Source organism: Salvelinus fontinalis, chromosome 21 (genome assembly GCF_029448725.1).
Source record: "Salvelinus fontinalis isolate EN_2023a chromosome 21, ASM2944872v1, whole genome shotgun sequence".
Lineage (NCBI taxonomy): Eukaryota > Metazoa > Chordata > Actinopteri > Salmoniformes > Salmonidae > Salvelinus > Salvelinus fontinalis.
In genome coordinates this window covers 48,055,091-48,081,421 of record NC_074685.1, presented here as the reverse complement: position 1 = coordinate 48,081,421, position 26,331 = coordinate 48,055,091, and the positions used below count along the sequence as shown (strand labels likewise).

At 42.3% G+C, this 26,331-nt stretch overlaps 1 protein-coding gene across 2 annotated transcripts in view; it reads right to left on the bottom strand.

The window, feature by feature from the left end:
• The window catches only part of LOC129819047 (fibrillin-2-like), a 241,054-nt gene that overhangs the window by 52,944 nt on the left and 161,779 nt on the right, over window positions 1–26,331 (bottom strand). For both annotated transcript variants that reach the window (XM_055875554.1, XM_055875555.1), the window contains exons 44-47: window positions 16,557–16,682; window positions 15,902–16,027; window positions 15,531–15,647; window positions 15,160–15,288 (exon numbers count right to left, since the gene is read on the bottom strand). In XM_055875554.1, the coding sequence (XP_055731529.1) occupies window positions 15,160–15,288; window positions 15,531–15,647; window positions 15,902–16,027; window positions 16,557–16,682 (498 nt within the window). The remainder of the gene's footprint in view (window positions 1–15,159; window positions 15,289–15,530; window positions 15,648–15,901; window positions 16,028–16,556; window positions 16,683–26,331) is intronic.

The following is a 26,331-nucleotide window of genomic DNA, read 5'->3' as shown; positions in this document are numbered from 1 at the left end:
CCGTTCTTATCCAAACAATAGAGTAGGACCGTTCTTATCCATACAGTAGAGTAGGACAGTTCTTATCCACACAGTAGAGTAGGACATTCCTATTTCTTATCCATACAGTAGAGTAGGACTGTTCTTATCCATACAGTAGAGTAGGACATTTCCTATTTCTTATCCATACAGTAGAGTAGGACCGTTCTTATCCATACAGTAGAGTAGGACAGTTCTTAAACACACAGTAGAGTAGGACATTCCTATTTCTTATCCATACAGTAGAGTAGGACAGTTCTCATCCATACAGTAGAGTAGACCGTTCTTATCCACAGTAGAGTAGTACTGTTCTCATCCATACAGTAGAGTAGGACCGTTCTTATCCACATTTGGGTAGGACAGTTCTTATCCACAGTAGAGTAGGACCGTTCTTATCCACACAGTAGAGTAGGACATTTCTTATCCACACAGTAGAGTAGGACCGTTCTTATCCACACAGTAGAGTAGGACCGTTCTTATCCATACAGTAGAGTAGGACCGTTCTTATCCACACAGTAGAGTAGGACCGTTCTTATCCATACAGTAGAGTAGGACCGTTCTTATCCACACAGTAGAGCAGGACCGTTCTTATCCATACAGTAGAGTAGGACCGTTCTTATCCACACAGTAGAGTAGGACCGTTCTTATCCATACAGTAGAGTAGGACCGTTCTTATCCACACAGTAGAGTAGGACCGTTCTTATCCATACAGTAGAGTAGGACCGTTCTTATCCATACAGTAGAGTAGGACAGTTCTTATCCACACAGTAGAGTAGGACGGTTCTTATCCATACAGTAGAGTAGGACCGTTCTTATCCATACAATAGAGTAGGACTGTTCTTATCCATACAGTAGAGTAGGATCGTTCTTATCCATACAGTAGAGTAGGACGGTTCTTATCCACACAGTAGAGTAGGACTGTTCTTATCCATACAGTAGAGTAGGACCGTTCTTATCCACACAGTAGAGTAGGACGGTTCTTATCCACACAGTAGAGTAGGACGGTTCTTATCCACACAGTAGAGTAGGACAGTTCTTATCCATACAGTAGAGTAGGACATTTCCTATTTCTTATCCATACAGTAGAGTAGGACAGTTCTTATCCACACAGTAGAGTAGGACGGTTCTTATCCACACAGTAGAGTAGGACGGTTCTTATCCACACAGTAGAGTAGGACGGTTCTTATCCATACAGTAGAGTAGGACATTTCCTATTTCTTATCCATACAGTAGAGTAGGACAGTTCTTATCCACACAGTAGAGTAGGACATTTCATATTTCTTATCCATACAGTAGAGTAGGACAGTTCTCATCCACACAGTAGAGTAGGACATTTCCTATTTCTTATCCATACAGTAGAGTAGGAGAGTTCTTATCCATACAGTAGAGTAGGACATTTCTTATCAACACAGTAGAGTAGGACTGTTCTTATCCATACAGTAGAGTAGGACCGTTCTTATCCACAGTAGTGTAGGACAGTTCTTATCCACACAGTAGAGTAGGACATTCTTATTTCTTATCCATACAGTAGAGTAGGACCGTTCTTATCCATACAGTAGAGTAGGACAGTTCTTATCCACACAGTAGAGTAGGACATTCCTATTTCTTATTCATACAGTAGAGAAGGACTGCTCTTAACCATACAGTAGAGTAGGACCGTTCTTATCCATACAATAGAGTAGGACTGTTCTTATCCATACAGTAGAGTAGGACCGTTCTTATCCACACAGTAGAGTAGGACATTCCTATTTCTTATCCATACAGTAGAGTAGGACCGTTCTTATCCATACAGTAGAGTAGGACAGTTCTTAAACACACAGTAGAGTAGGACATTCCTATTTCTTATCCATACAGTAGAGTAGGACAGTTCTCATCCATACAGTAGAGTAGAACCGTTCTTATCCACACAGTAGAGTAGGACATTCCTATTTCTTATCCATACAGTAGAGTAGGACTGTTCTTATCCATACAGTAGAGTAGGACCGTTCTTATCCATACAGTAGAGTAGGAGTGTTCTTATCCATACAGTAGAGTAGGACCGTTCTTATCCATACAGTAGAGTAGGACTGTTCTTATCCACAGTAGAGTAGGACTGTTCTTATCCATACAGTAGAGTAGGACATTTCTTATCCACACAGTAGAGTAGGACATTCCTATTTCTTATCCATACAGTAGAGTAGGACCGTTCTTATCCATACAGTAGAGTAGGACCGTTCTTATCCATACAGTAGAGTAGGACAGTTCTTATCCACACAGTAGAGTAGGACGGTTCTTATCCATACAGTAGAGTAGGACCGTTCTTATCCATACAGTAGAGTAGGACTGTTCTTATCCATACAGTAGAGTAGGACTGTTCTTATCCATACAGTAGAGTAGGACGGTTCTTATCCACACAGTAGAGTAGGACTGTTCTTATCCATACAGTAGAGTAGAACAGTTCTTATCCACACAGTAGAGTAGGACGGTTCTTATCCACACAGTAGAGTAGTACCGTTCTTATCCACAGTAGAGTAGGACAGTTCTCATCCATACAGTAGAGTAGGACCGTTCTTATCCACAGTAGAGTAGTACTGTTCTCATCCATACAGTAGAGTAGGACCGTTCTTATCCACAGTAGAGTAGGACAGTTCTTATCCACAGTAGAGTAGGACCGTTCTTATCCACACAGTAGAGTAGGACATTTCTTATCCACACAGTAGAGTAGGACCGTTCTTATCCACACAGTAGAGTAGGACCGTTCTTATCCATACAGTAGAGTAGGACCGTTCTTATCCACACAGTAGAGTAGGACCGTTCTTATCCATACAGTAGAGTAGGACCGTTCTTATCCACACAGTAGAGCAGGACCGTTCTTATCCATACAGTAGAGTAGGACCGTTCTTATCCACACAGTAGAGTAGGATCGTTCTTATCCATACAGTAGAGTAGGACCGTTCTTATCCATACAGTAGAGTAGGACCATTCTTATCCACACAGTAGAGTAGGACCGTTCTTATCCATACAGTAGAGTAGGACCGTTCTTATCCATACAGTAGAGTAGGACAGTTCTTATCCACACAGTAGAGTAGGACGGTTCTTATCCATACAGTAGAGTAGGACCGTTCTTATCCATACAGTAGAGTAGGACTGTTCTTATCCATACAGTAGAGTAGGACTGTTCTTATCCATACAGTAGAGTAGGACGGTTCTTATCCACACAGTAGAGTAGGACTGTTCTTATCCATACAGTAGAGTAGAACAGTTCTTATCCACACAGTAGAGTAGGACCGTTCTTATCCACACAGTAGAGTAGGACGGTTCTTATCCACACAGTAGAGTAGGACGGTTCTTATCCATACAGTAGAGTAGGACATTTCCTATTTCTTATCCATACAGTAGAGTAGGACAGTTCTTATCCACACAGTAGAGTAGGACATTTCCTATTTCTCATCCACACAGTAGAGTAGGACATTTCATATTTCTTATCCATACAGTAGAGTAGGACAGTTCTCATCCACACAGTAGAGTAGGACATTTCCTATTTCTTATCCATACAGTAGAGTAGGAGAGTTCTTATCCATACAGTAGAGTAGGACATTTCTTATCAACACAGTAGAGTAGGACTGTTCTTATCCATACAGTAGAGTAGGACAGTTCTTATCCACAGTAGAGTATGACCGTTCTTATCCACAGTAGAGTAGGACCGTTCTTATCCATACAGTAGAGTAGGACCGTTCTTATCCACAGTAGTGTAGGACAGTTCTTATCCACACAGTAGAGTAGGGCATTCTTATTTCTTATCCATACAGTAGAGTAGGACCATTCTTATCCATACAGTAGAGTAGGACAGTTCTTATCCACACAGGAGAGTAGGACATTCCTATTTCTTATCCATACAGTAGAGTAGGACTGCTCTTATCCATACAGTAGAGTAGGACCGTTCTTATCCATACAATAGAGTAGGACCGTTCTTATCCATACAGTAGAGTAGGACAGTTGTTATCCACACAGTAGAGTAGGACATTCCTATTTCTTATCCATACAGTAGAGTAGGACTGTTCTTATCCATACAGTAGAGTAGGACATTTCCTATTTCTTATCCATACAGTAGAGTAGGACCGTTCTTATCCATACAGTAGAGTAGGACAGTTCTTAAACACACAGTAGAGTAGGAGATTCCTATTTCTTAACCATACAGTAGAGTAGGACAGTTCTCATCCATACAGTAGAGTAGAACCGTTCTTATCCACAGTAGAGTAGTACTGTTCTCATCCATACAGTAGAGTAGGACCGTTCTTATCCACAGTAGAGTAGGACAGTTCTTATCCACAGTAGAGTAGGACCGTTCTTATCCACACAGTAGAGTAGGACATTTCTTATCCATACAGTAGAGTAGGACCGTTCTTATCCACACAGTAGAGTAGGACCGTCCTTATCCATACAGTAGAGTAGGACCGTTCTTATCCACACAGTAGAGCAGGACCGTTCTTATCCATACAGTAGAGTAGGACCGTTCTTATCCACACAGTAGAGTAGGACCGTTCTTATCCATACAGTAGAGTAGGACCGTTCTTATCCACACAGTAGAGTAGGACCGTTCTTATCCACACAGTAGAGTAGGACCGTTCTTATCCACACAGTAGAGTAGGACAGTTCTTATCCACACAGTAGAGTAGGACGGTTCTTATCCATACAGTAGAGTAGGACCGTTCTTATCCATACAATAGAGTAGGACTGTTCTTATCCATACAGTAGAGTAGGACTGCTCTTATCCATACAGTAGAGTAGGACGGTTCTTATCCACACAGTAGAGTAGGACTGTTCTTATCCATACAGTAGAGTAGGACAGTTCTTATCCACACAGTAGAGTAGGACGGTTCTTATCCACACAGTAGAGTAGGACGGTTCTTATCCACACAGTAGAGTAGGACAGTTCTTATCCATACAGTAGAGTAGGACATTTCCTATTTCTTATCCATACAGCAGAGTAGGACAGTTCTTATCCACACAGTAGAGTAGGACGGTTCTTATCCACACAGTAGAGTAGGACGGTTCTTATCCACACAGTAGAGTAGGACGGTTCTTATCCATACAGTAGAGTAGGACATTTCCTATTTCTTATCCATACAGTAGAGTAGGACAGTTCTTATCCACACAGTAGAGTAGGACATTTCATATTTCTTATCCATACAGTAGAGTAGGACAGTTCTCATCCACACAGTAGAGTAGGACATTTCCTATTTCTTATCCATACAGTAGAGTAGGATAGTTCTTATCCATACAGTAGAGTAGGACATTTCTTATCAACACAGTAGAGTAGGACTGTTCTTATCCATACAGTAGAGTAGGACCGTTCTTATCCACAGTAGTGTAGGACCGTTCTTATCCATACAGTAGAGTAAGACCGTTCTTATCCACAGTAGTGTAGGACAGTTCTTATCCACACAGTAGAGTAGGACATTCTTATTTCTTATCCATACAGTAGAGTAGGACCGTTCTTATCCATACAGTAGAGTAGGACAGTTCTTATCCACACAGTAGAGTAGGACATTCCTATTTCTTATCCATACAGTAGAGAAGGACTGCTCTTAACCATACAGTAGAGTAGGACCGTTCTTATCCATACAATAGAGTAGGACTGTTCTTATCCATACAGTAGAGTAGGACCGTTCTTATCCACACAGTAGAGTAGGACATTCCTATTTCTTATCCATACAGTAGAGTAGGACTGTTCTTATCCATACAGTAGAGTAGGACCGTTCTTATCCATACAGTAGAGTAGGACAGTTCTTAAACACACAGTAGAGTAGGACATTCCTATTTGTTATCCATACAGTAGAGTAGGACAGTTCTCATCCATACAGTAGAGTAGAACCGTTCTTATCCACACAGTAGAGTAGGACATTCCTATTTCTTATCCATACAGTAGAGTAGGACTGTTCTTATCCATACAGTAGAGTAGGACCGTTATTATCCATACAGTAGAGTAGGACTGTTCTTATCCATACAGTAGAGTAGGACCGTTCTTATCCATACAGTAGAGTAGGACTGTTCTTATCCACAGTAGAGTAGGACTGTTCTTATCCATACAGTAGAGTAGGACCGTTCTTATCCACACAGTAGAGTAGGACATTCCTATTTCTTATCCATACAGTAGAGTAGGACTGTTCTTATCCATACAGTAGAGTAGGACCGTTCTTATCCATACAGTAGAGTAGGACTGTTCTTATCCATAGAGTAGAGTAGGACCGTTCTTATCCACACAGTAGAGTAGGACCGTTCTTATCCACACAGTATAGTAGGTCCGTTCTTATCCATACAGTAGAGTAGGACCATTCTTATCCATACAGTAGAGTAGGACCGTTCTTATCCACACAGTAGAGTAGGACATTTCCTATTTCTCATCCACACAGTAGAGTAGGACATTTCATCTTTCTTATCCATACAGTAGAGTAGGACAGTTCTCATCCACACAGTAGAGTAGGACATTCCTATTTCTTATCCATACAGTAGAGTAGGACAGTTCTCATCCATACAGTAGAGTAGGACATTTCCTATTTCTCATCCACACAGTAGAGTAGGACATTTCCTATTTCTCATCCACACAGTAGAGTAGGACATTTCCTATTTCTTATCCATACAGTAGAGTAGGACTATTCTTATCCATACAGTAGAGTAGGACATTTCTTATCCATACAGTAGAGTAGGACCGTTCTTATCCACACAGTAGAGTAGGACATTTCCTATTTCTTATCCATACAGTAGAGTAGGGCTGTTCTTATCCATACAGTAGAGTAGGACCGTTCTTATCCATACAGTAGAGTAGGACCGTTCTTATCCACACAGTAGAGTAGGACCGTTCTTATCCATACAGTAGAGTAGGACCGTTCTTATCCATACAGTAGAGTAGGACAGTTCTTATCCACACAGTAGAGTAGGACGGTTCTTATCCATACAGTAGAGTAGGACCGTTCTTATCCATACAGTAGAGTAGGACTGTTCTTATCCATACAGTAGAGTAGGACTGTTCTTATCCATACAGTAGAGTAGGACGGTTCTTATCCACACAGTAGAGTAGGACTGTTCTTATCCATACAGTAGAGTAGAACAGTTCTTATCCACACAGTAGAGTAGGACGGTTCTTATCCACACAGTAGAGTAGGACGTTTCTTATCCACACAGTAGAGTAGGACGGTTCTTATCCATACAGTAGAGTAGGACATTTCCTATTTCTTATCCATACAGTAGAGTAGGACAGTTCTTATCCACACAGTAGAGTAGGACATTTCCTATTTCTCATCCACACAGTAGAGTAGGACATTTCATATTTCTTATCCATACAGTAGAGTAGGACAGTTCTCATCCACACAGTAGAGTAGGACATTTCCTATTTCTTATCCATACAGTAGAGTAGGAGAGTTCTTATCCATACAGTAGAGTAGGACATTTCTTATCAACACAGTAGAGTAGGACTGTTCTTATCCATACAGTAGAGTAGGACAGTTCTTATCCACAGTAGAGTATGACCGTTCTTATCCACAGTAGAGTAGGACCGTTCTTATCCATACAGTAGAGTAGGACCGTTCTTATCCACAGTAGTGTAGGACAGTTCTTATCCACACAGTAGAGTAGGACATTCTTATTTCTTATCCATACAGTAGAGTAGGACCATTCTTATCCATACAGTAGAGTAGGACAGTTCTTATCCACACAGGAGAGTAGGACATTCCTATTTCTTATCCATACAGTAGAGTAGGACTGCTCTTATCCATACAGTAGAGTAGGACCGTTCTTATCCAAACAATAGAGTAGGACCGTTCTTATCCATACAGTAGAGTAGGACAGTTCTTATCCACACAGTAGAGTAGGACATTCCTATTTCTTATCCATACAGTAGAGTAGGACTGTTCTTATCCATACAGTAGAGTAGGACATTTCCTATTTCTTATCCATACAGTAGAGTAGGACCGTTCTTATCCATACAGTAGAGTAGGACAGTTCTTAAACACACAGTAGAGTAGGACATTCCTATTTCTTATCCATACAGTAGAGTAGGACAGTTCTCATCCATACAGTAGAGTAGACCGTTCTTATCCACAGTAGAGTAGTACTGTTCTCATCCATACAGTAGAGTAGGACCGTTCTTATCCACATTTGGGTAGGACAGTTCTTATCCACAGTAGAGTAGGACCGTTCTTATCCACACAGTAGAGTAGGACATTTCTTATCCACACAGTAGAGTAGGACCGTTCTTATCCACACAGTAGAGTAGGACCGTTCTTATCCATACAGTAGAGTAGGACCGTTCTTATCCACACAGTAGAGTAGGACCGTTCTTATCCATACAGTAGAGTAGGACCGTTCTTATCCACACAGTAGAGCAGGACCGTTCTTATCCATACAGTAGAGTAGGACCGTTCTTATCCACACAGTAGAGTAGGACCGTTCTTATCCATACAGTAGAGTAGGACCGTTCTTATCCACACAGTAGAGTAGGACCGTTCTTATCCATACAGTAGAGTAGGACCGTTCTTATCCATACAGTAGAGTAGGACAGTTCTTATCCACACAGTAGAGTAGGACGGTTCTTATCCATACAGTAGAGTAGGACCGTTCTTATCCATACAATAGAGTAGGACTGTTCTTATCCATACAGTAGAGTAGGATCGTTCTTATCCATACAGTAGAGTAGGACGGTTCTTATCCACACAGTAGAGTAGGACTGTTCTTATCCATACAGTAGAGTAGGACCGTTCTTATCCACACAGTAGAGTAGGACGGTTCTTATCCACACAGTAGAGTAGGACGGTTCTTATCCACACAGTAGAGTAGGACAGTTCTTATCCATACAGTAGAGTAGGACATTTCCTATTTCTTATCCATACAGTAGAGTAGGACAGTTCTTATCCACACAGTAGAGTAGGACGGTTCTTATCCACACAGTAGAGTAGGACGGTTCTTATCCACACAGTAGAGTAGGACGGTTCTTATCCATACAGTAGAGTAGGACATTTCCTATTTCTTATCCATACAGTAGAGTAGGACAGTTCTTATCCACACAGTAGAGTAGGACATTTCATATTTCTTATCCATACAGTAGAGTAGGACAGTTCTCATCCACACAGTAGAGTAGGACATTTCCTATTTCTTATCCATACAGTAGAGTAGGAGAGTTCTTATCCATACAGTAGAGTAGGACATTTCTTATCAACACAGTAGAGTAGGACTGTTCTTATCCATACAGTAGAGTAGGACCGTTCTTATCCACAGTAGTGTAGGACAGTTCTTATCCACACAGTAGAGTAGGACATTCTTATTTCTTATCCATACAGTAGAGTAGGACCGTTCTTATCCATACAGTAGAGTAGGACAGTTCTTATCCACACAGTAGAGTAGGACATTCCTATTTCTTATTCATACAGTAGAGAAGGACTGCTCTTAACCATACAGTAGAGTAGGACCGTTCTTATCCATACAATAGAGTAGGACTGTTCTTATCCATACAGTAGAGTAGGACCGTTCTTATCCACACAGTAGAGTAGGACATTCCTATTTCTTATCCATACAGTAGAGTAGGACCGTTCTTATCCATACAGTAGAGTAGGACAGTTCTTAAACACACAGTAGAGTAGGACATTCCTATTTCTTATCCATACAGTAGAGTAGGACAGTTCTCATCCATACAGTAGAGTAGAACCGTTCTTATCCACACAGTAGAGTAGGACATTCCTATTTCTTATCCATACAGTAGAGTAGGACTGTTCTTATCCATACAGTAGAGTAGGACCGTTATTATCCATACAGTAGAGTAGGAGTGTTCTTATCCATACAGTAGAGTAGGACCGTTCTTATCCATACAGTAGAGTAGGACTGTTCTTATCCACAGTAGAGTAGGACTGTTCTTATCCATACAGTAGAGTAGGACCGTTCTTATCCACACAGTAGAGTAGGACATTCCTATTTCTTATCCATACAGTAGAGTAGGACTGTTCTTATCCATACAGTAGAGTAGGACCGTTCTTATCCATACAGTAGAGTAGGACTGTTCTTATCCATAGAGTAGAGTAGGACCGTTCTTATCCACACAGTAGAGTAGGACCGTTCTTATCCACACAGTATAGTAGGTCCGTTCTTATCCATACAGTAGAGTAGGACCATTCTTATCCATACAGTAGAGTAGGACCGTTCTTATCCACACAGTAGAGTAGGACATTTCCTATTTCTCATCCACACAGTAGAGTAGGACATTTCATCTTTCTTATCCATACAGTAGAGTAGGACAGTTCTCATCCACACAGTAGAGTAGGACATTCCTATTTCTTATCCATACAGTAGAGTAGGACAGTTCTCATCCATACAGTAGAGTAGGACATTTCCTATTTCTCATCCACACAGTAGAGTAGGACATTTCCTATTTCTCATCCACACAGTAGAGTAGGACATTTCCTATTTCTTATCCATACAGTAGAGTAGGACTATTCTTATCCATACAGTAGAGTAGGACATTTCTTATCCATACAGTAGAGTAGGACCGTTCTTATCCACACAGTAGAGTAGGACATTTCCTATTTCTTATCCATACAGTAGAGTAGGGCTGTTCTTATCCATACAGTAGAGTAGGACCGTTCTTATCCATACAGTAGAGTAGGACCGTTCTTATCCACACAGTAGAGTAGGACCGTTCTTATCCATACAGTAGAGTAGGACCGTTCTTATCCATACAGTAGAGTAGGACAGTTCTTATCCACACAGTAGAGTAGGACGGTTCTTATCCATACAGTAGAGTAGGACCGTTCTTATCCATACAGTAGAGTAGGACTGTTCTTATCCATACAGTAGAGTAGGACTGTTCTTATCCATACAGTAGAGTAGGACGGTTCTTATCCACACAGTAGAGTAGGACTGTTCTTATCCATACAGTAGAGTAGAACAGTTCTTATCCACACAGTAGAGTAGGACGGTTCTTATCCACACAGTAGAGTAGGACGTTTCTTATCCACACAGTAGAGTAGGACGGTTCTTATCCATACAGTAGAGTAGGACATTTCCTATTTCTTATCCATACAGTAGAGTAGGACAGTTCTTATCCACACAGTAGAGTAGGACATTTCCTATTTCTCATCCACACAGTAGAGTAGGACATTTCATATTTCTTATCCATACAGTAGAGTAGGACAGTTCTCATCCACACAGTAGAGTAGGACATTTCCTATTTCTTATCCATACAGTAGAGTAGGAGAGTTCTTATCCATACAGTAGAGTAGGACATTTCTTATCAACACAGTAGAGTAGGACTGTTCTTATCCATACAGTAGAGTAGGACAGTTCTTATCCACAGTAGAGTATGACCGTTCTTATCCACAGTAGAGTAGGACCGTTCTTATCCATACAGTAGAGTAGGACCGTTCTTATCCACAGTAGTGTAGGACAGTTCTTATCCACACAGTAGAGTAGGACATTCTTATTTCTTATCCATACAGTAGAGTAGGACCATTCTTATCCATACAGTAGAGTAGGACAGTTCTTATCCACACAGGAGAGTAGGACATTCCTATTTCTTATCCATACAGTAGAGTAGGACTGCTCTTATCCATACAGTAGAGTAGGACCGTTCTTATCCAAACAATAGAGTAGGACCGTTCTTATCCATACAGTAGAGTAGGACAGTTCTTATCCACACAGTAGAGTAGGACATTCCTATTTCTTATCCATACAGTAGAGTAGGACTGTTCTTATCCATACAGTAGAGTAGGACATTTCCTATTTCTTATCCATACAGTAGAGTAGGACCGTTCTTATCCATACAGTAGAGTAGGACAGTTCTTAAACACACAGTAGAGTAGGACATTCCTATTTCTTATCCATACAGTAGAGTAGGACAGTTCTCATCCATACAGTAGAGTAGACCGTTCTTATCCACAGTAGAGTAGTACTGTTCTCATCCATACAGTAGAGTAGGACCGTTCTTATCCACATTTGGGTAGGACAGTTCTTATCCACAGTAGAGTAGGACCGTTCTTATCCACACAGTAGAGTAGGACATTTCTTATCCACACAGTAGAGTAGGACCGTTCTTATCCACACAGTAGAGTAGGACCGTTCTTATCCATACAGTAGAGTAGGACCGTTCTTATCCACACAGTAGAGTAGGACCGTTCTTATCCATACAGTAGAGTAGGACCGTTCTTATCCACACAGTAGAGCAGGACCGTTCTTATCCATACAGTAGAGTAGGACCGTTCTTATCCACACAGTAGAGTAGGACCGTTCTTATCCATACAGTAGAGTAGGACCGTTCTTATCCACACAGTAGAGTAGGACCGTTCTTATCCATACAGTAGAGTAGGACCGTTCTTATCCATACAGTAGAGTAGGACAGTTCTTATCCACACAGTAGAGTAGGACGGTTCTTATCCATACAGTAGAGTAGGACCGTTCTTATCCATACAATAGAGTAGGACTGTTCTTATCCATACAGTAGAGTAGGATCGTTCTTATCCATACAGTAGAGTAGGACGGTTCTTATCCACACAGTAGAGTAGGACTGTTCTTATCCATACAGTAGAGTAGGACCGTTCTTATCCACACAGTAGAGTAGGACGGTTCTTATCCACACAGTAGAGTAGGACGGTTCTTATCCACACAGTAGAGTAGGACAGTTCTTATCCATACAGTAGAGTAGGACATTTCCTATTTCTTATCCATACAGTAGAGTAGGACAGTTCTTATCCACACAGTAGAGTAGGACGGTTCTTATCCACACAGTAGAGTAGGACGGTTCTTATCCACACAGTAGAGTAGGACGGTTCTTATCCATACAGTAGAGTAGGACATTTCCTATTTCTTATCCATACAGTAGAGTAGGACAGTTCTTATCCACACAGTAGAGTAGGACATTTCATATTTCTTATCCATACAGTAGAGTAGGACAGTTCTCATCCACACAGTAGAGTAGGACATTTCCTATTTCTTATCCATACAGTAGAGTAGGAGAGTTCTTATCCATACAGTAGAGTAGGACATTTCTTATCAACACAGTAGAGTAGGACTGTTCTTATCCATACAGTAGAGTAGGACCGTTCTTATCCACAGTAGTGTAGGACAGTTCTTATCCACACAGTAGAGTAGGACATTCTTATTTCTTATCCATACAGTAGAGTAGGACCGTTCTTATCCATACAGTAGAGTAGGACAGTTCTTATCCACACAGTAGAGTAGGACATTCCTATTTCTTATTCATACAGTAGAGAAGGACTGCTCTTAACCATACAGTAGAGTAGGACCGTTCTTATCCATACAATAGAGTAGGACTGTTCTTATCCATACAGTAGAGTAGGACCGTTCTTATCCACACAGTAGAGTAGGACATTCCTATTTCTTATCCATACAGTAGAGTAGGACCGTTCTTATCCATACAGTAGAGTAGGACAGTTCTTAAACACACAGTAGAGTAGGACATTCCTATTTCTTATCCATACAGTAGAGAAGGACAGTTCTCATCCATACAGTAGAGTAGAACCGTTCTTATCCACACAGTAGAGTAGGACATTCCTATTTCTTATCCATACAGTAGAGTAGGACTGTTCTTATCCATACAGTAGAGTAGGACCGTTCTTATCCATACAGTAGAGTAGGAGTGTTCTTATCCATACAGTAGAGTAGGACCGTTCTTATCCATACAGTAGAGTAGGACTGTTCTTATCCACAGTAGAGTAGGACTGTTCTTATCCATACAGTAGAGTAGGACATTTCTTATCCACACAGTAGAGTAGGACATTCCTATTTCTTATCCATACAGTAGAGTAGGACTGTTCTTATCCATACAGTAGAGTAGGACTGTTCTTATCCATACAGTAGAGTAGGACTATTCTTATCCATAGAGTAGAGTAGGACCGTTCTTATCCACACAGTAGAGTAGGACCGTTCTTATCCACACAGTATAGTAGGTCCGTTCTTATCCATACAGTAGAGTAGGACCATTCTTATCCATACAGTAGAGTAGGACCGTTCTTATCCACACAGTAGAGTAGGACATTTCCTATTTCTCATCCACACAGTAGAGTAGGACATTTCATATTTCTTATCCATACAGTAGAGTAGGACAGTTCTCATCCACACAGTAGAGTAGGACCGTTCTTATCCACACAGTAGAGTAGGACAGTTCTCATCCACACAGTAGAGTAGGACCGTTCTTATCCACACAGTAGAGTAGGACATTTCCTATTTCTTATCCATACAGTAGAGTAGGACTGTTCTTATCCATACAGTAGAGTAGGACATTTCCTATTTCTTATCCATACAGTAGAGTAGGACCGTTCTTATCCATACAGTAGAGTAGGACTGTTCTTATCCATACAGTAGAGTAGGACCGTTCTTATCCATACAGTAGAGTAGTACCGTTCTTATCCACACAGTAGAGTAGGACATTTCCTATTTATTATCCATACAGTAGAGTAGGACTGTTCTTATCCACACAGTAGAGTAGGACTGTTCTTATCCATACAGTAGAGTAGTACCGTTCTTATCCACACAGTAGAGTAGGACATTTCTTATCTACACAGTAGAGTAGGACCGTTCTTATCCACACAATAGAGTAGGACCGTTCTTATCCACACAGTAGAGTAGGACATTTCTTATCCACACAGTAGAGTAGGACCGTTCTTATCCATACAGTAGAGTAGGACATATCCTATTTCTCATCCACACAGTAGAGTAGGACATTTCCTATTTCTTATCCACACAGTAGAGTAGGACATTTCCTATTTCTCATCCACACAGTAGAGTAGGTCTGTTCTCATCCACACAGTAGAGTAGGACATTTCCTATTTCTCATCCATACAGTAGAGTAGGACATTTCTCATCCACACAGTAGAGTAGGACATTTCCTATTTCTTATCCACACAGTAGAGTAGGACATTTCTTATCCATACAGTAGAGTAGGACATTTCCTATTTCTTATCCATACAGTAGAGTAGGACATTTCCTATTTCTTATCCATACAGTAGAGTAGGACATTTCCTATTTCTTATCCATACAGTAGAGTAGGACATATCCTATTTCTCATCCACACAGTAGAGTAGGACATTTCCTATTTCTTATCCATACAGTAGAGTAGGACATTTCCTATTTCTTATCCATACAGTAGAGTAGGACAGTTCTTACCCATACAATTCTTGGCATCAGGGGTTAGCTTGTAGCCCTCCTCACACAGACATTGGAAGGAGCCCACACTGTTGATACACTGGCCTTTCCTGCACAGCGCGCCAAAGGATGTCTGACACTCGTCAATATCTGCCAACAACAACACAAAACAGCACATCAATACAAGAGCGAAAACAAGTTATATTCCAAAAAAAGAGAAGTTGATGCCCTTTAAGTAGCAGTTCTACTTCTAAAGACATTTTTTTTTAAATGTATTTGTCATAAAGTATTTATTTCAGGGTGTAAAACCTCAAAGGACATGCCTAGAACAGGGGGTGGGGGGGGGGGGGCAGGAAAAACCTTTAGATGAACCAGAGGACAGTGGTGCTCACCCACGCAGTCGTTGTGGTGTGAGAACTCAAACCCGGTATGACACAGACAGTTGAAGGAGCCCACTGTGTTCTTGCAGGTTCCGTTGCGACAAGGCAACCGCTCGCACTCATCGACATCTGGAGACAGACAGAAAAAATGTTGAATGTTGTAACACTACAAAATATTTCAGTCAATTATCTCAAATAGAGTGTGGAAAGACATGATCTTAAGTAACCACAAATATCTAAAGGGCAGAAACATTTTCAGGGACAACCACAATATTCCTAAAACAGTAGGTGAAAACGGCCTTTGGAATGGTCTCCATTTGGGACTGATTACATTGGCCTCCGTTGAAAGCGAGAGCCTGAAGTGTTTTCTAGAAAGTTCTCACCCATGCACATCTTGCGGTTGGGCGTAGCCTTGAAGCCGTGGTGGCACCTGCACTCGTAGCCCCCCTGGATGTCCACACACTCGCCATGGCTACACACGTTGGTGATCTCCAGACACTCGTTGCGGTCTTCCCAACGGCAGGAGGAGAAGAAGAAGAGAGAGAGAGAGGGGAATAAGACCAGGTCAAGACCACAGGGTGCATTAGGTAATCCTCCAGATAAGACCAGGTCAAGACCACAGGGTGCATTAGGTAATCCTCCAGATAAGACCAGGTCAAGACCACAGGGTGCATTAGGTAATCCTCCAGACATGTAGCTTAGTGCTCTTTTACAAGGCAGAGCCCCGGGCCTGCCAAGGATCACACTGGGGCGAGACATTGGGTAAATATGGTGTTGGCGGTCGCTGCCTGTCCACAGTGCATCTGGACTTTTACAGTAAAAAGCTACAGCTGGTCTGATAGGTCACACCAGGACGAAGACACACTGGTGAGAATCACTTTCATTTACATCCCAAATGTGACCCTATTCCCTATATAGTGCACTACTTTTGACCAGAGACCCATGAGCCCAGGTCAGTGCACATATGTAGGGTATAGGGTACATGAGGTATGTAGCATGTGTGGGATTTGTGAGGAGTGTATGTGTCTGTTGTCTCACCGATGCAGGCTCCTATGGGGGAGAGATTGAAGCCCTCAGAGCATTCGCAACGGTAGCTCCCAGGGCTGTTGATACAGTCAGCGTTCCTCTGGCACAGGTTCTCCCCACTGCTACATTCATCGATGTCTGGAACACACACACACACACACACACACACACACACAAACACACGCAAGTACGCAAGCACACACAGACAGACGCAAGTACGCAAGCACACACACCCAAACACACAACACAAAACCAGATTAAGATAGCAATTATACAAGTAGCCAGAGCAGCAGGAATTATCAGAGGCAGTTAGATGAACAGAGAGAGAGAGAGACACAAACACAGATCACAGACAGACAGATAGATCACAGACTGCCAGACAGATCACAGACTGACAGACAGATCACAGACTGACAGACAGACAGATCACAGACTGACAGACAGATAGATCACAGACTGCCAGACAGATCACAGACAGATCACAGACAGACAGACAGATAGATCACAGACTGACAGACAGATCACAGACTGACAGACAGACAGATCACAGACAGACAGACAGATCACAGACAGATATATCACAGACTGACAGACAGATCACAGACTGACATACAGACAGATCACATACTGATAGACAGATAGACAGATCACAGACTAACAGACAGATCACAGACAGACAGATAGATCACAGACTGACAGACAGATCAGACTGACAGACAGACAGATCACAGACTGACAGACAGACATATCACAGACAGACAGATCACAGACTGACAGATCACAGACAGATCGCAGACAGACAGATAGATCACAGACTGACAGACAGATCAGACTGACAGACAGACAGATCACAGACTGACAGACAGACATATCACAGACAGACAGATCACAGACAGACAGATAGATCACAGACTGACAGACAGATCACAGACTGACAGACAGACAGATCACAGACTGACAGACAGACAGACAGACATACAGACAGACAGACAGACAGACAGACAGATCACAGACAGACATATATATCACAGACTGACAGACAGATCAGACTGACAGACAGACAGATCACAGACTGACAGACAGACATATCACAGACAGACAGATCACAGACTGACAGACAGATCACAGACAGATCGCAGACAGACAGATAGATCACAGACTGACAGACAGATCAGACTGACAGACAGACAGATCACAGACTGACAGACAGACAGATCACAGACAGACAGATCACAGACAGACAGATAGATCACAGACTGACAGACAGATCACAGACTGACAGACAGACAGATCACAGACTGACAGACAGACAGACAGACAGACAGACAGACAGACAGATCACAGACAGACATATATATCACAGACTGACAGACAGATCACAGACAGATATCACAGACTGACAGACAGATCACAGACTGACATACAGACAGACAGATCACAGACTGACATACAGACAGATCACATACTGATAGACAGATAGACAGATCACAGACTGACAGACAGATCAGACAGACAAAAATCACAGACATATTTTACCTTTATTTAACTAGGCAAGTCAGTTAAGAACAAATTCTTATTTTCAATGATGGCCTACGAACAGTGGATTAACTGCCTTGTTCAGGGGCATAACGACAGATTTGTACCTTGTCAGCTTGGGAATTCGAACTTGCAACCTTTCGGTTACTAGTCCAACACTCTAACCACTAGGCTACACTGCCGCAGACAGACAGACAGATCACAGACAGACAGACAGATCACAGACTGACAGATAGATCAGACAGACAAACATCACAGACATACAGACAGACAGATCAAAGACAGACAGAAAACAGACGAACAGTCAGATCAAAGACGAACAGCCAGATCACAGACTGACAAATTGTCTGTCTGATCTAACAGCCAGACAGATGAAAGACAGTCAGACAGAGAAACAGACTGACAGACAGAGAGAGAGAGAAACTGACACACAGACAGATCACAGACATACAGATATACAGACAGATCACAGACAGACAGAGATATAGAGAAACTGACAGACAGACAGACAGACAGACAGACAGACAGACAGACAGACAGACAGACAGACAGACAGACAGACAGACAGAGAAACTGACAGACAGACAGACAGACAGACAGACAGACAGACAGACAGACAGAGAAACTGACAGACAGACAGGTCAAAGACAGACAGACAGACAGACAAAGTGTGTTTCAAGTCGGAATAAAATGATTGTAACTCTAGGACTGAATTATAGTACTTTCACCTTAATACCTTACAAATTATTGAAACTCTAGGACTGAATTATAGTACTTTCACCTTAATACCTTACAAATGATTGAAGAGGACAAATATAGATTTCAAATCAACACAGAAAGGGTTGGATTAAAATAGAAACGTCTTATATGACTACAGTTACTTTCGAGGGGCATTATTAAGGCTTTCCAGCCTAACCGCAGTTATCCTAAATGAAATAAAGATTGGTGTCAACTAGATTTGTAACGCCAAACTGAAGAAATCCATACGAGAGAAGAATTCAGTCCCCCCCCCCACAAAAATAATCTGGTTGCGTTTAAAATGTTTCTAAAACACCAAAAATACATTTCTCAAAATGATGTGGAAAAGAGAGGCGGTGATGTACGCCATGCTAAACAGTGAAGTAGCAAAATCGAATTATGACCCAGTGCCACGTTCATGCCATTGTTACGTGAGCACTCCTCGGAACGTGTTACATTTGTCAAAGCTTCACGTTCTCACTGAAATACACCTTTATGTCTGATTGGTTTGATTTTACACATTACACATATTCCCCCCCCTTTGCAATTAAACATTTAAACTTATTTAAGTTACTGACTCAAAAGAACCCTTTTGAATGACTAGTTTGCCTTTTACCCTCTCCCCATGTCTCCGCACAACCACATCTTTTTCTCTTTGGGGATTTGAAGGCCAACTTCTAGTCCAATAAAGACCTATAATTGGTTTGCTGTGTATTTTTCTGTGGTTAGAGTCTAACCACATGCAGTTAGTGCACGAGAACTCTCCCTCTTGGGGTCGCCACACACAAACTGCTCAGACATGAAAAGGGCTCAGTCGGCCTCCCCTGACTTCCACGGTCGGGACCAACAGAGCCTAACGCAGGTCGGGAGGTCGACCACATTGTGACCGCGGACCGTTCCGAGGGGTGTTGCCGGGCCGACCAACAGAGCCTAACGCAGATTGACAGTGTATTTGGCCCAGGGGGCTCGGAGTAAAAAAGAGAGAACGAAAAAGACAGAAGACAAATAATTAGAGAGGATGAGGAGGAGGAGGAGGAGGAGGAGGGACACCATTGGGTGCTACACAAAAACTGTAATGGGATACAGGTCTGAAATGTTACCTCTATTAACCCCCACTATCATACACACTGCTGGAGAGACATTCTACTGTTAAATCTAGTAACCCCACTATCAAACTGAATACATATTCAACTCTGGCAGAACCAAAAAATGACAAAAACATCAAAGTACACGAGGAAAAGAGAAGCTATAGTCGTACCTGACGTTACAGCAGGTGTTTCTATAGTCGTACCTGACGTTACAGCAGGTGTTTCTATAGTCGTATCTAACGTTACAGCAGGTGTTTCTATAGTCGTATCTAACGTTACAGCAGGTGTTTCTATAGTCGTATCTAACGTTACAGCAGGTGTTTCTATAGTCGTACCTGACGTTACAGCAGGTGTTTCTATAGTCGTACCTGACGTTACAGCAGGTGTTTCTATAGTCGTACCTGACGTTACAGCAGGTGTTTCTATAGTCGTATCTAACGTCACAGCAGGTGTTTCTATAGTCGTATCTAACGTTACAGCAGGTGTTTCTATAGTCGTATCTAACGTCACAGCAGGTGTTTCTATAGTCGTATCTAACGTTACAGCAGGTGTTTCTATAGTTGTACCTGACGTTACAGCAGGTGTTTCTATAGTCATACCTGACGTTACAGCAGGTGTTTCTATAGTCATACCTGACGTTACAGCAGGTGTTTCTATAGTCGTACCTGACGTTACAGCAGGTGTTTCTATAGTCGTACCTGACGTTACAGCAGGTGTTTCTATAGTCGTACCTGACGTTACAGCAGGTGTTTCTATAGTCGTATCTGACGTTACAGCAGGTGTTTCTATAGTCGTACCTGACGTTACAGCAGGTGTTTCTATAGTCGTATCTAACGTTACAGCAGGTGTTTCTATAGTCGTACCTGACGTTACAGCAGGTGTTTCTATAGTCATATCTGACGTTACAGCAGGTGTTTCTATAGTCGTATCTAACGTTACATCAGGTGTTTCTATAGTCGTACCTGACGTTACAGCAGGTGTTTCTATAGTCGTATCTAACGTTACAGCAGGTGTTTCTATAGTCGTACCTGACGTTACAGCAGGTGTTTCTATAGTCGTACCTGACGTTACAGCAGGTGTTTCTATAGTCGTATCTAACGTCACAGCAGGTGTTTCTATAGTCGTACCTAACGTTACAGCAGGTGTTTCTATAGTCGTACCTGACGTTACAGCAGGTGTTTCTATAGTCATACCTGACGTTACAGCAGGTGTTTCTATAGTCGTACCGGACGTTACAGCAGGTGTTTCTATAGTCGTGCATGACGTTACAGCAGGTGTTTCTATAGTCATATCTAACGTTACAGCAGGTGTTTCTATAGTCGTACCTGACGTTACAGCAGGTGTTTCTATAGTCGTACCTGACGTTACAGCAGGTGTTTCTATAGTCGTATCTAACGTTACAGCAGGTGTTTCTATAGTCGTACCTGACGTTACAGCAGGTGTTTCTATAGTCGTACCTGACGTTACAGCAGGTGTTTCTATAGTCGTACCTGACGTTACAGCAGGTGTTTCTATAGTCGTACCTGACGTTACAGCAGGTGTTTCTATAGTCGTACCTGACGTTACAGCAGGTGTTTCTATAGTCGTACCTGACGTTACAGCAGGTGTTTCTATAGTCGTACCTGACGTTACAACAGGTGTTTCTATAGTCGTACCTGACGTTACAGCAGGTGTTTCTATAGTCGTATCTAACGTTACAGCAGGTGTTTCTATAGTCATACCTGACGTTACAGCAGGTGTTTCTATAGTCGTACCTAACGTTACAGCAGGTGTTTCTATAGTCGTACCTGACGTTACAGCAGGCGTTTCTATAGTCGTACCTGACGTTACAGCAGGCGTTTCTATAGTCGTATCTAACGTCACAGCAGGTGTTTCTATAGTCGTACCTGAAGTTACAGCAGGTGTTTCTATAGTCGTATCTAACGTTACAGCAGGCGTTTCTATAGTCGTACCTGACGTTACAGCAGGTGTTTCTATAGTCGTACCTGACGTTACAGCAGGCGTTTCTATAGTCGTATCTAACGTCACAGCAGGTGTTTCTATAGTCGTACCTGACGTTACAGCAGGTGTTTCTATAGTCGTACCTGACGTTACAGCAGGCGTTTCTATAGTCGTATCTAACGTCACAGCAGGTGTTTCTATAGTCGTACCTGAAGTTACAGCAGGTGTTTCTATAGTCGTATCTAACGTTACAGCAGGTGTTTCTATAGTCGTACCTGACGTTACAGCAGGTGTTTCTATAGTCGTATCTGACGTTACAGCAGGTGTTTCTATAGTCGTACCTGACGTTACAGCAGGTGTTTCTATAGTCGTACCTGACGTTACAGCAGGTGTTTCTATAGTCGTACCTGACGGTACAGCAGGTGTTTCTATAGTCATACCTGACGTTACAGCAGGTGTTTCTATAGTCGTACCTGACGTTACAGCAGGTGTTTCTATAGTCGTACCTGACGTTACAGCAGGTGTTTCTATAGTCGTACCTGACGTTACAGCAGGCGTTTCTATAGTCGTATCTAACGTTACAGCAGGCGTTTCTATAGTCGTACCTGACGTTACAGCAGGTGTTTCTATAGTCGTACCTGACGTTACAGCAGGCGTTTCTATAGTCGTATCTAACGTCACAGCAGGTGTTTCTATAGTCGTACCTGACGTTACAGCAGGTGTTTCTATAGTCGTACCTGACGTTACAGCAGGCGTTTCTATAGTCGTATCTAACGTCACAGCAGGTGTTTCTATAGTCGTACCTGAAGTTACAGCAGGTGTTTCTATAGTCGTATCTAACGTTACAGCAGGTGTTTCTATAGTCGTACCTGACGTTACAGCAGGTGTTTCTATAGTCGTATCTGACGTTACAGCAGGTGTTTCTATAGTCGTACCTAACGTTACAGCAGGTGTTTCTATAGTCGTACCTAACGTCACAGCAGGTGTTTCTATAGTCGTATCTGACGTTACATCAGGTGTTTCTATAGTCGTATCTGACGTTACAGCAGGTGTTTCTATAGTCATACCTGACGTTACATCAGGTGTTTCTATAGTCGTACCTGACGTTACATCAGGTGTTTCTATAGTCGTACCTGACGTTACAGCAGGTGTTTCTATAGTCATACCTGACGTTACATCAGGTGTTTCTATAGTCGTACCTGACGTTACATCAGGTGTTTCTATAGTCGTACCTGACGTTACAGCAGGTGTTTCTATAGTCGTACCTGACGTTACAGCAGGTGTTTCTATAGTCGTACCTGACGTTACAGCAGGTGTTTCTATAGTCGTACCTGACGTTACAGCAGGTGTTTCTATAGTCGTATCTGACGTTACATCAGGTGTTTCTATAGTCGTATCTAACGTCACAGCAGGTGTTTCTATAGTCGTACCTGAAGTTACAGCAGGTGTTTCTATAGTCGTATCTAACGTTACAGCAGGTGTTTCTATAGTCGTACCTGACGTTACAGCAGGTGTTTCTATAGTCGTATCTGACGTTACAGCAGGTGTTTCTATAGTCGTACCTGACGTTACAGCAGGTGTTTCTATAGTCGTACCTGACGTTACAGCAGGTGTTTCTATAGTCATACCTGACGTTACATCAGGTGTTTCTATAGTCGTACCTGACGTTACATCAGGTGTTTCTATAGTCGTACCTGACGTTACAGCAGGTGTTTCTATAGTCGTACCTGACGTTACATCAGGTGTTTCTATAGTCGTACCTGACGTTACATCAGGTGTTTCTATAGTCGTACCTGACGTTACAGCAGGTGTTTCTATAGTCGTACCTGACGTTACAGCAGGTGTTTCTATAGTCGTACCTGACGTTACAGCCGGTGTTTCTATAGTCGTATCTAACGTCACAGCAGGTGTTTCTATAGTCGTACCTGACGTTACAGCAGGTGTTTCTATAGTCGTACCTGACGTTACAGCAGGTGTTTCTATAGTCGTACCTGACGTTACAGCAGGTGTTTCTATAGTCCTACCTGACGTTACAGCAGGTGTTCTATAGTCGTACCTGACGTTACAGCAGGTGTTTCTATAGTCGTACCTGACGTTACAGCAGGTGTTTCTATAGTCGTACCTGACGTTACAGCAGGTGTTTCTATAGTCCTACCTGACGTTACAGCAGGTGTTCTATAGTCGTACCTGACGTTACAGCAGGTGTTTCTATAGTCGTATCTAACGTCACAGCAGGTGTTTCTATAGTCGTATCTAACGTCACAGCAGGTGTTTCTATAGTCGTACCTGACGTTACAGCAGGTGTTTCTATAGTCGTACCTGACGTTACAGCAGGTGTTTCTATAGTCGTACCTGACGTTACAGCCGGTGTTTCTATAGTCGTATCTAACGTCACAGCAGGTGTTTCTATAGTCGTACCTGACGTTACAGCAGGTGTTTCTATAGTCGTACCTGACGTTACAGCAGGTGTTTCTATAGTCGTACCTGACGTTACAGCAGGTGTTTCTATAGTCCTACCTGACGTTACAGCAGGTGTTCTATAGTCGTACCTGACGTTACAGCAGGTGTTTCTATAGTCGTACCTGACGTTACAGCAGGTGTTTCTATAGTCGTACCTGACGTTACAGCAGGTGTTTCTATAGTCCTACCTGACGTTACAGCAGGTGTTCTATAGTCGTACCTGACGTTACAGCAGGTGTTTCTATAGTCGTATCTAACGTCACAGCAGGTGTTTCTATAGTCGTATCTAACGTCACAGCAGGTGTTTCTATAGTCGTACCTGACGTTACAGCAGGTGTTTCTATAGTCGTACCTGACGTTACAGCAGGTGTTTCTATAGTCGTACCTGACGTTACATCAGGTGTTTCTATAGTCGTACCTGACGTTACATCAGGTGTTTCTATAGTCGTACCTGACGTTACAGCAGGTGTTTCTATAGTCGTACCTGACGTTACAGCAGGTGTTTCTATAGTCGTACCTGACATTACAGCCGGTGTTTCTATAGTCGTATCTAACGTCACAGCAGGTGTTTCTATAGTCGTACCTGACGTTACAGCAGGTGTTTCTATAGTCGTACCTGACGTTACAGCAGGTGTTTCTATAGTCGTACCTGACGTTACAGCAGGTGTTTCTATAGTCCTACCTGACGTTACAGCAGGTGTTCTATAGTCGTACCTGACGTTACAGCAGGTGTTTCTATAGTCGTATCTAACGTCACAGCAGGTGTTTCTATAGTCGTATCTAACGTCACAGCAGGTGTTTCTATAGTCGTACCTGACGTTACAGCAGGTGTTTCTATAGTCGTACCTGACGTTACAGCAGGTGTTTCTATAGTCGTACCTGACGTTACAGCAGGTGTTTCTATAGTCGCATCTAACGTTACAGCAGGTGTTTCTATAGTCGTATCTAACGTTACAGCAGGTGTTTCTATAGTCGTATCTAACGTTACAGCAGGTGTTTCTATAGTCGTACCTGACGTTACAGCAGGTGTTTCTATAGTCGTATCTAACGTTACAGCAGGTGTTTCTATAGTCGTATCTAACGTTACAGCAGGTGTTTCTATAGTCGTATCTAACGTTACAGCAGGTGTTTCTATAGTCGTACCTGACGTTACAGCAGGTGTTTCTATAGTCGTATCTAACGTTACAGCAGGTGTTTCTATAGTCGTACCTGACGTTACAGCAGGTGTTTCTATAGTCGTATCTGACGTTACAGCAGGTGTTTCTATAGTCGTACCTGACGTTACAGCAGGTGTTTCTATAGTCGTATCTAACGTTACATCAGGTGTTTCTATAGTCGTACCTGACGTTACAGCAGGTGTTTCTATAGTCGTACCTGACGTTACAGCAGGTGTTTCTATAGTCGTACCTGACGTTACAGCAGGTGTTTCTATAGTCGTATCTAACGTTACAGCAGGTGTTTCTATAGTCGTACCTGACGTTACAGCAGGTGTTTCTATAGTCGTACCTGAAGTTACAGCAGGTGTTTCTATAGTCGTATCTAACGTTACAGCAGGTGTTTCTATAGTCGTATCTAACGTTACAGCAGGTGTTTCTATAGTCGTACCTAACGTTACAGCAGGTGTTTCTATAGTCATATCTAACGTTACAGCAGGTGTTTCTATAGTCGTATCTAACGTTACAGCAGGTGTTTCTATAGTCGTATCTAACGTTACAGCAGGTGTTTCTATTGTCGTACCTGACGTTACAGCAGGTGTTTCTATAGTCATACCTGACGTTACAGCAGGTCTTTCTATAGTCATATCTAACGTTACAGCAGGTGTTTCTATAGTCGTATCTAACGTTACAGCAGGTGTTTCTATAGTCGTACCTGACGTTACAGCAGGTGTTTCTATAGTCGTATCTAACGTTACAGCAGGTGTTTCTATAGTCGTACCTGACGTTACAGCAGGTGTTTCTATAGTCGTACCTGACGTTACAGCAGGTGTTTCTATAGTCGTACCTGACGTTACAGCAGGTGTTTCT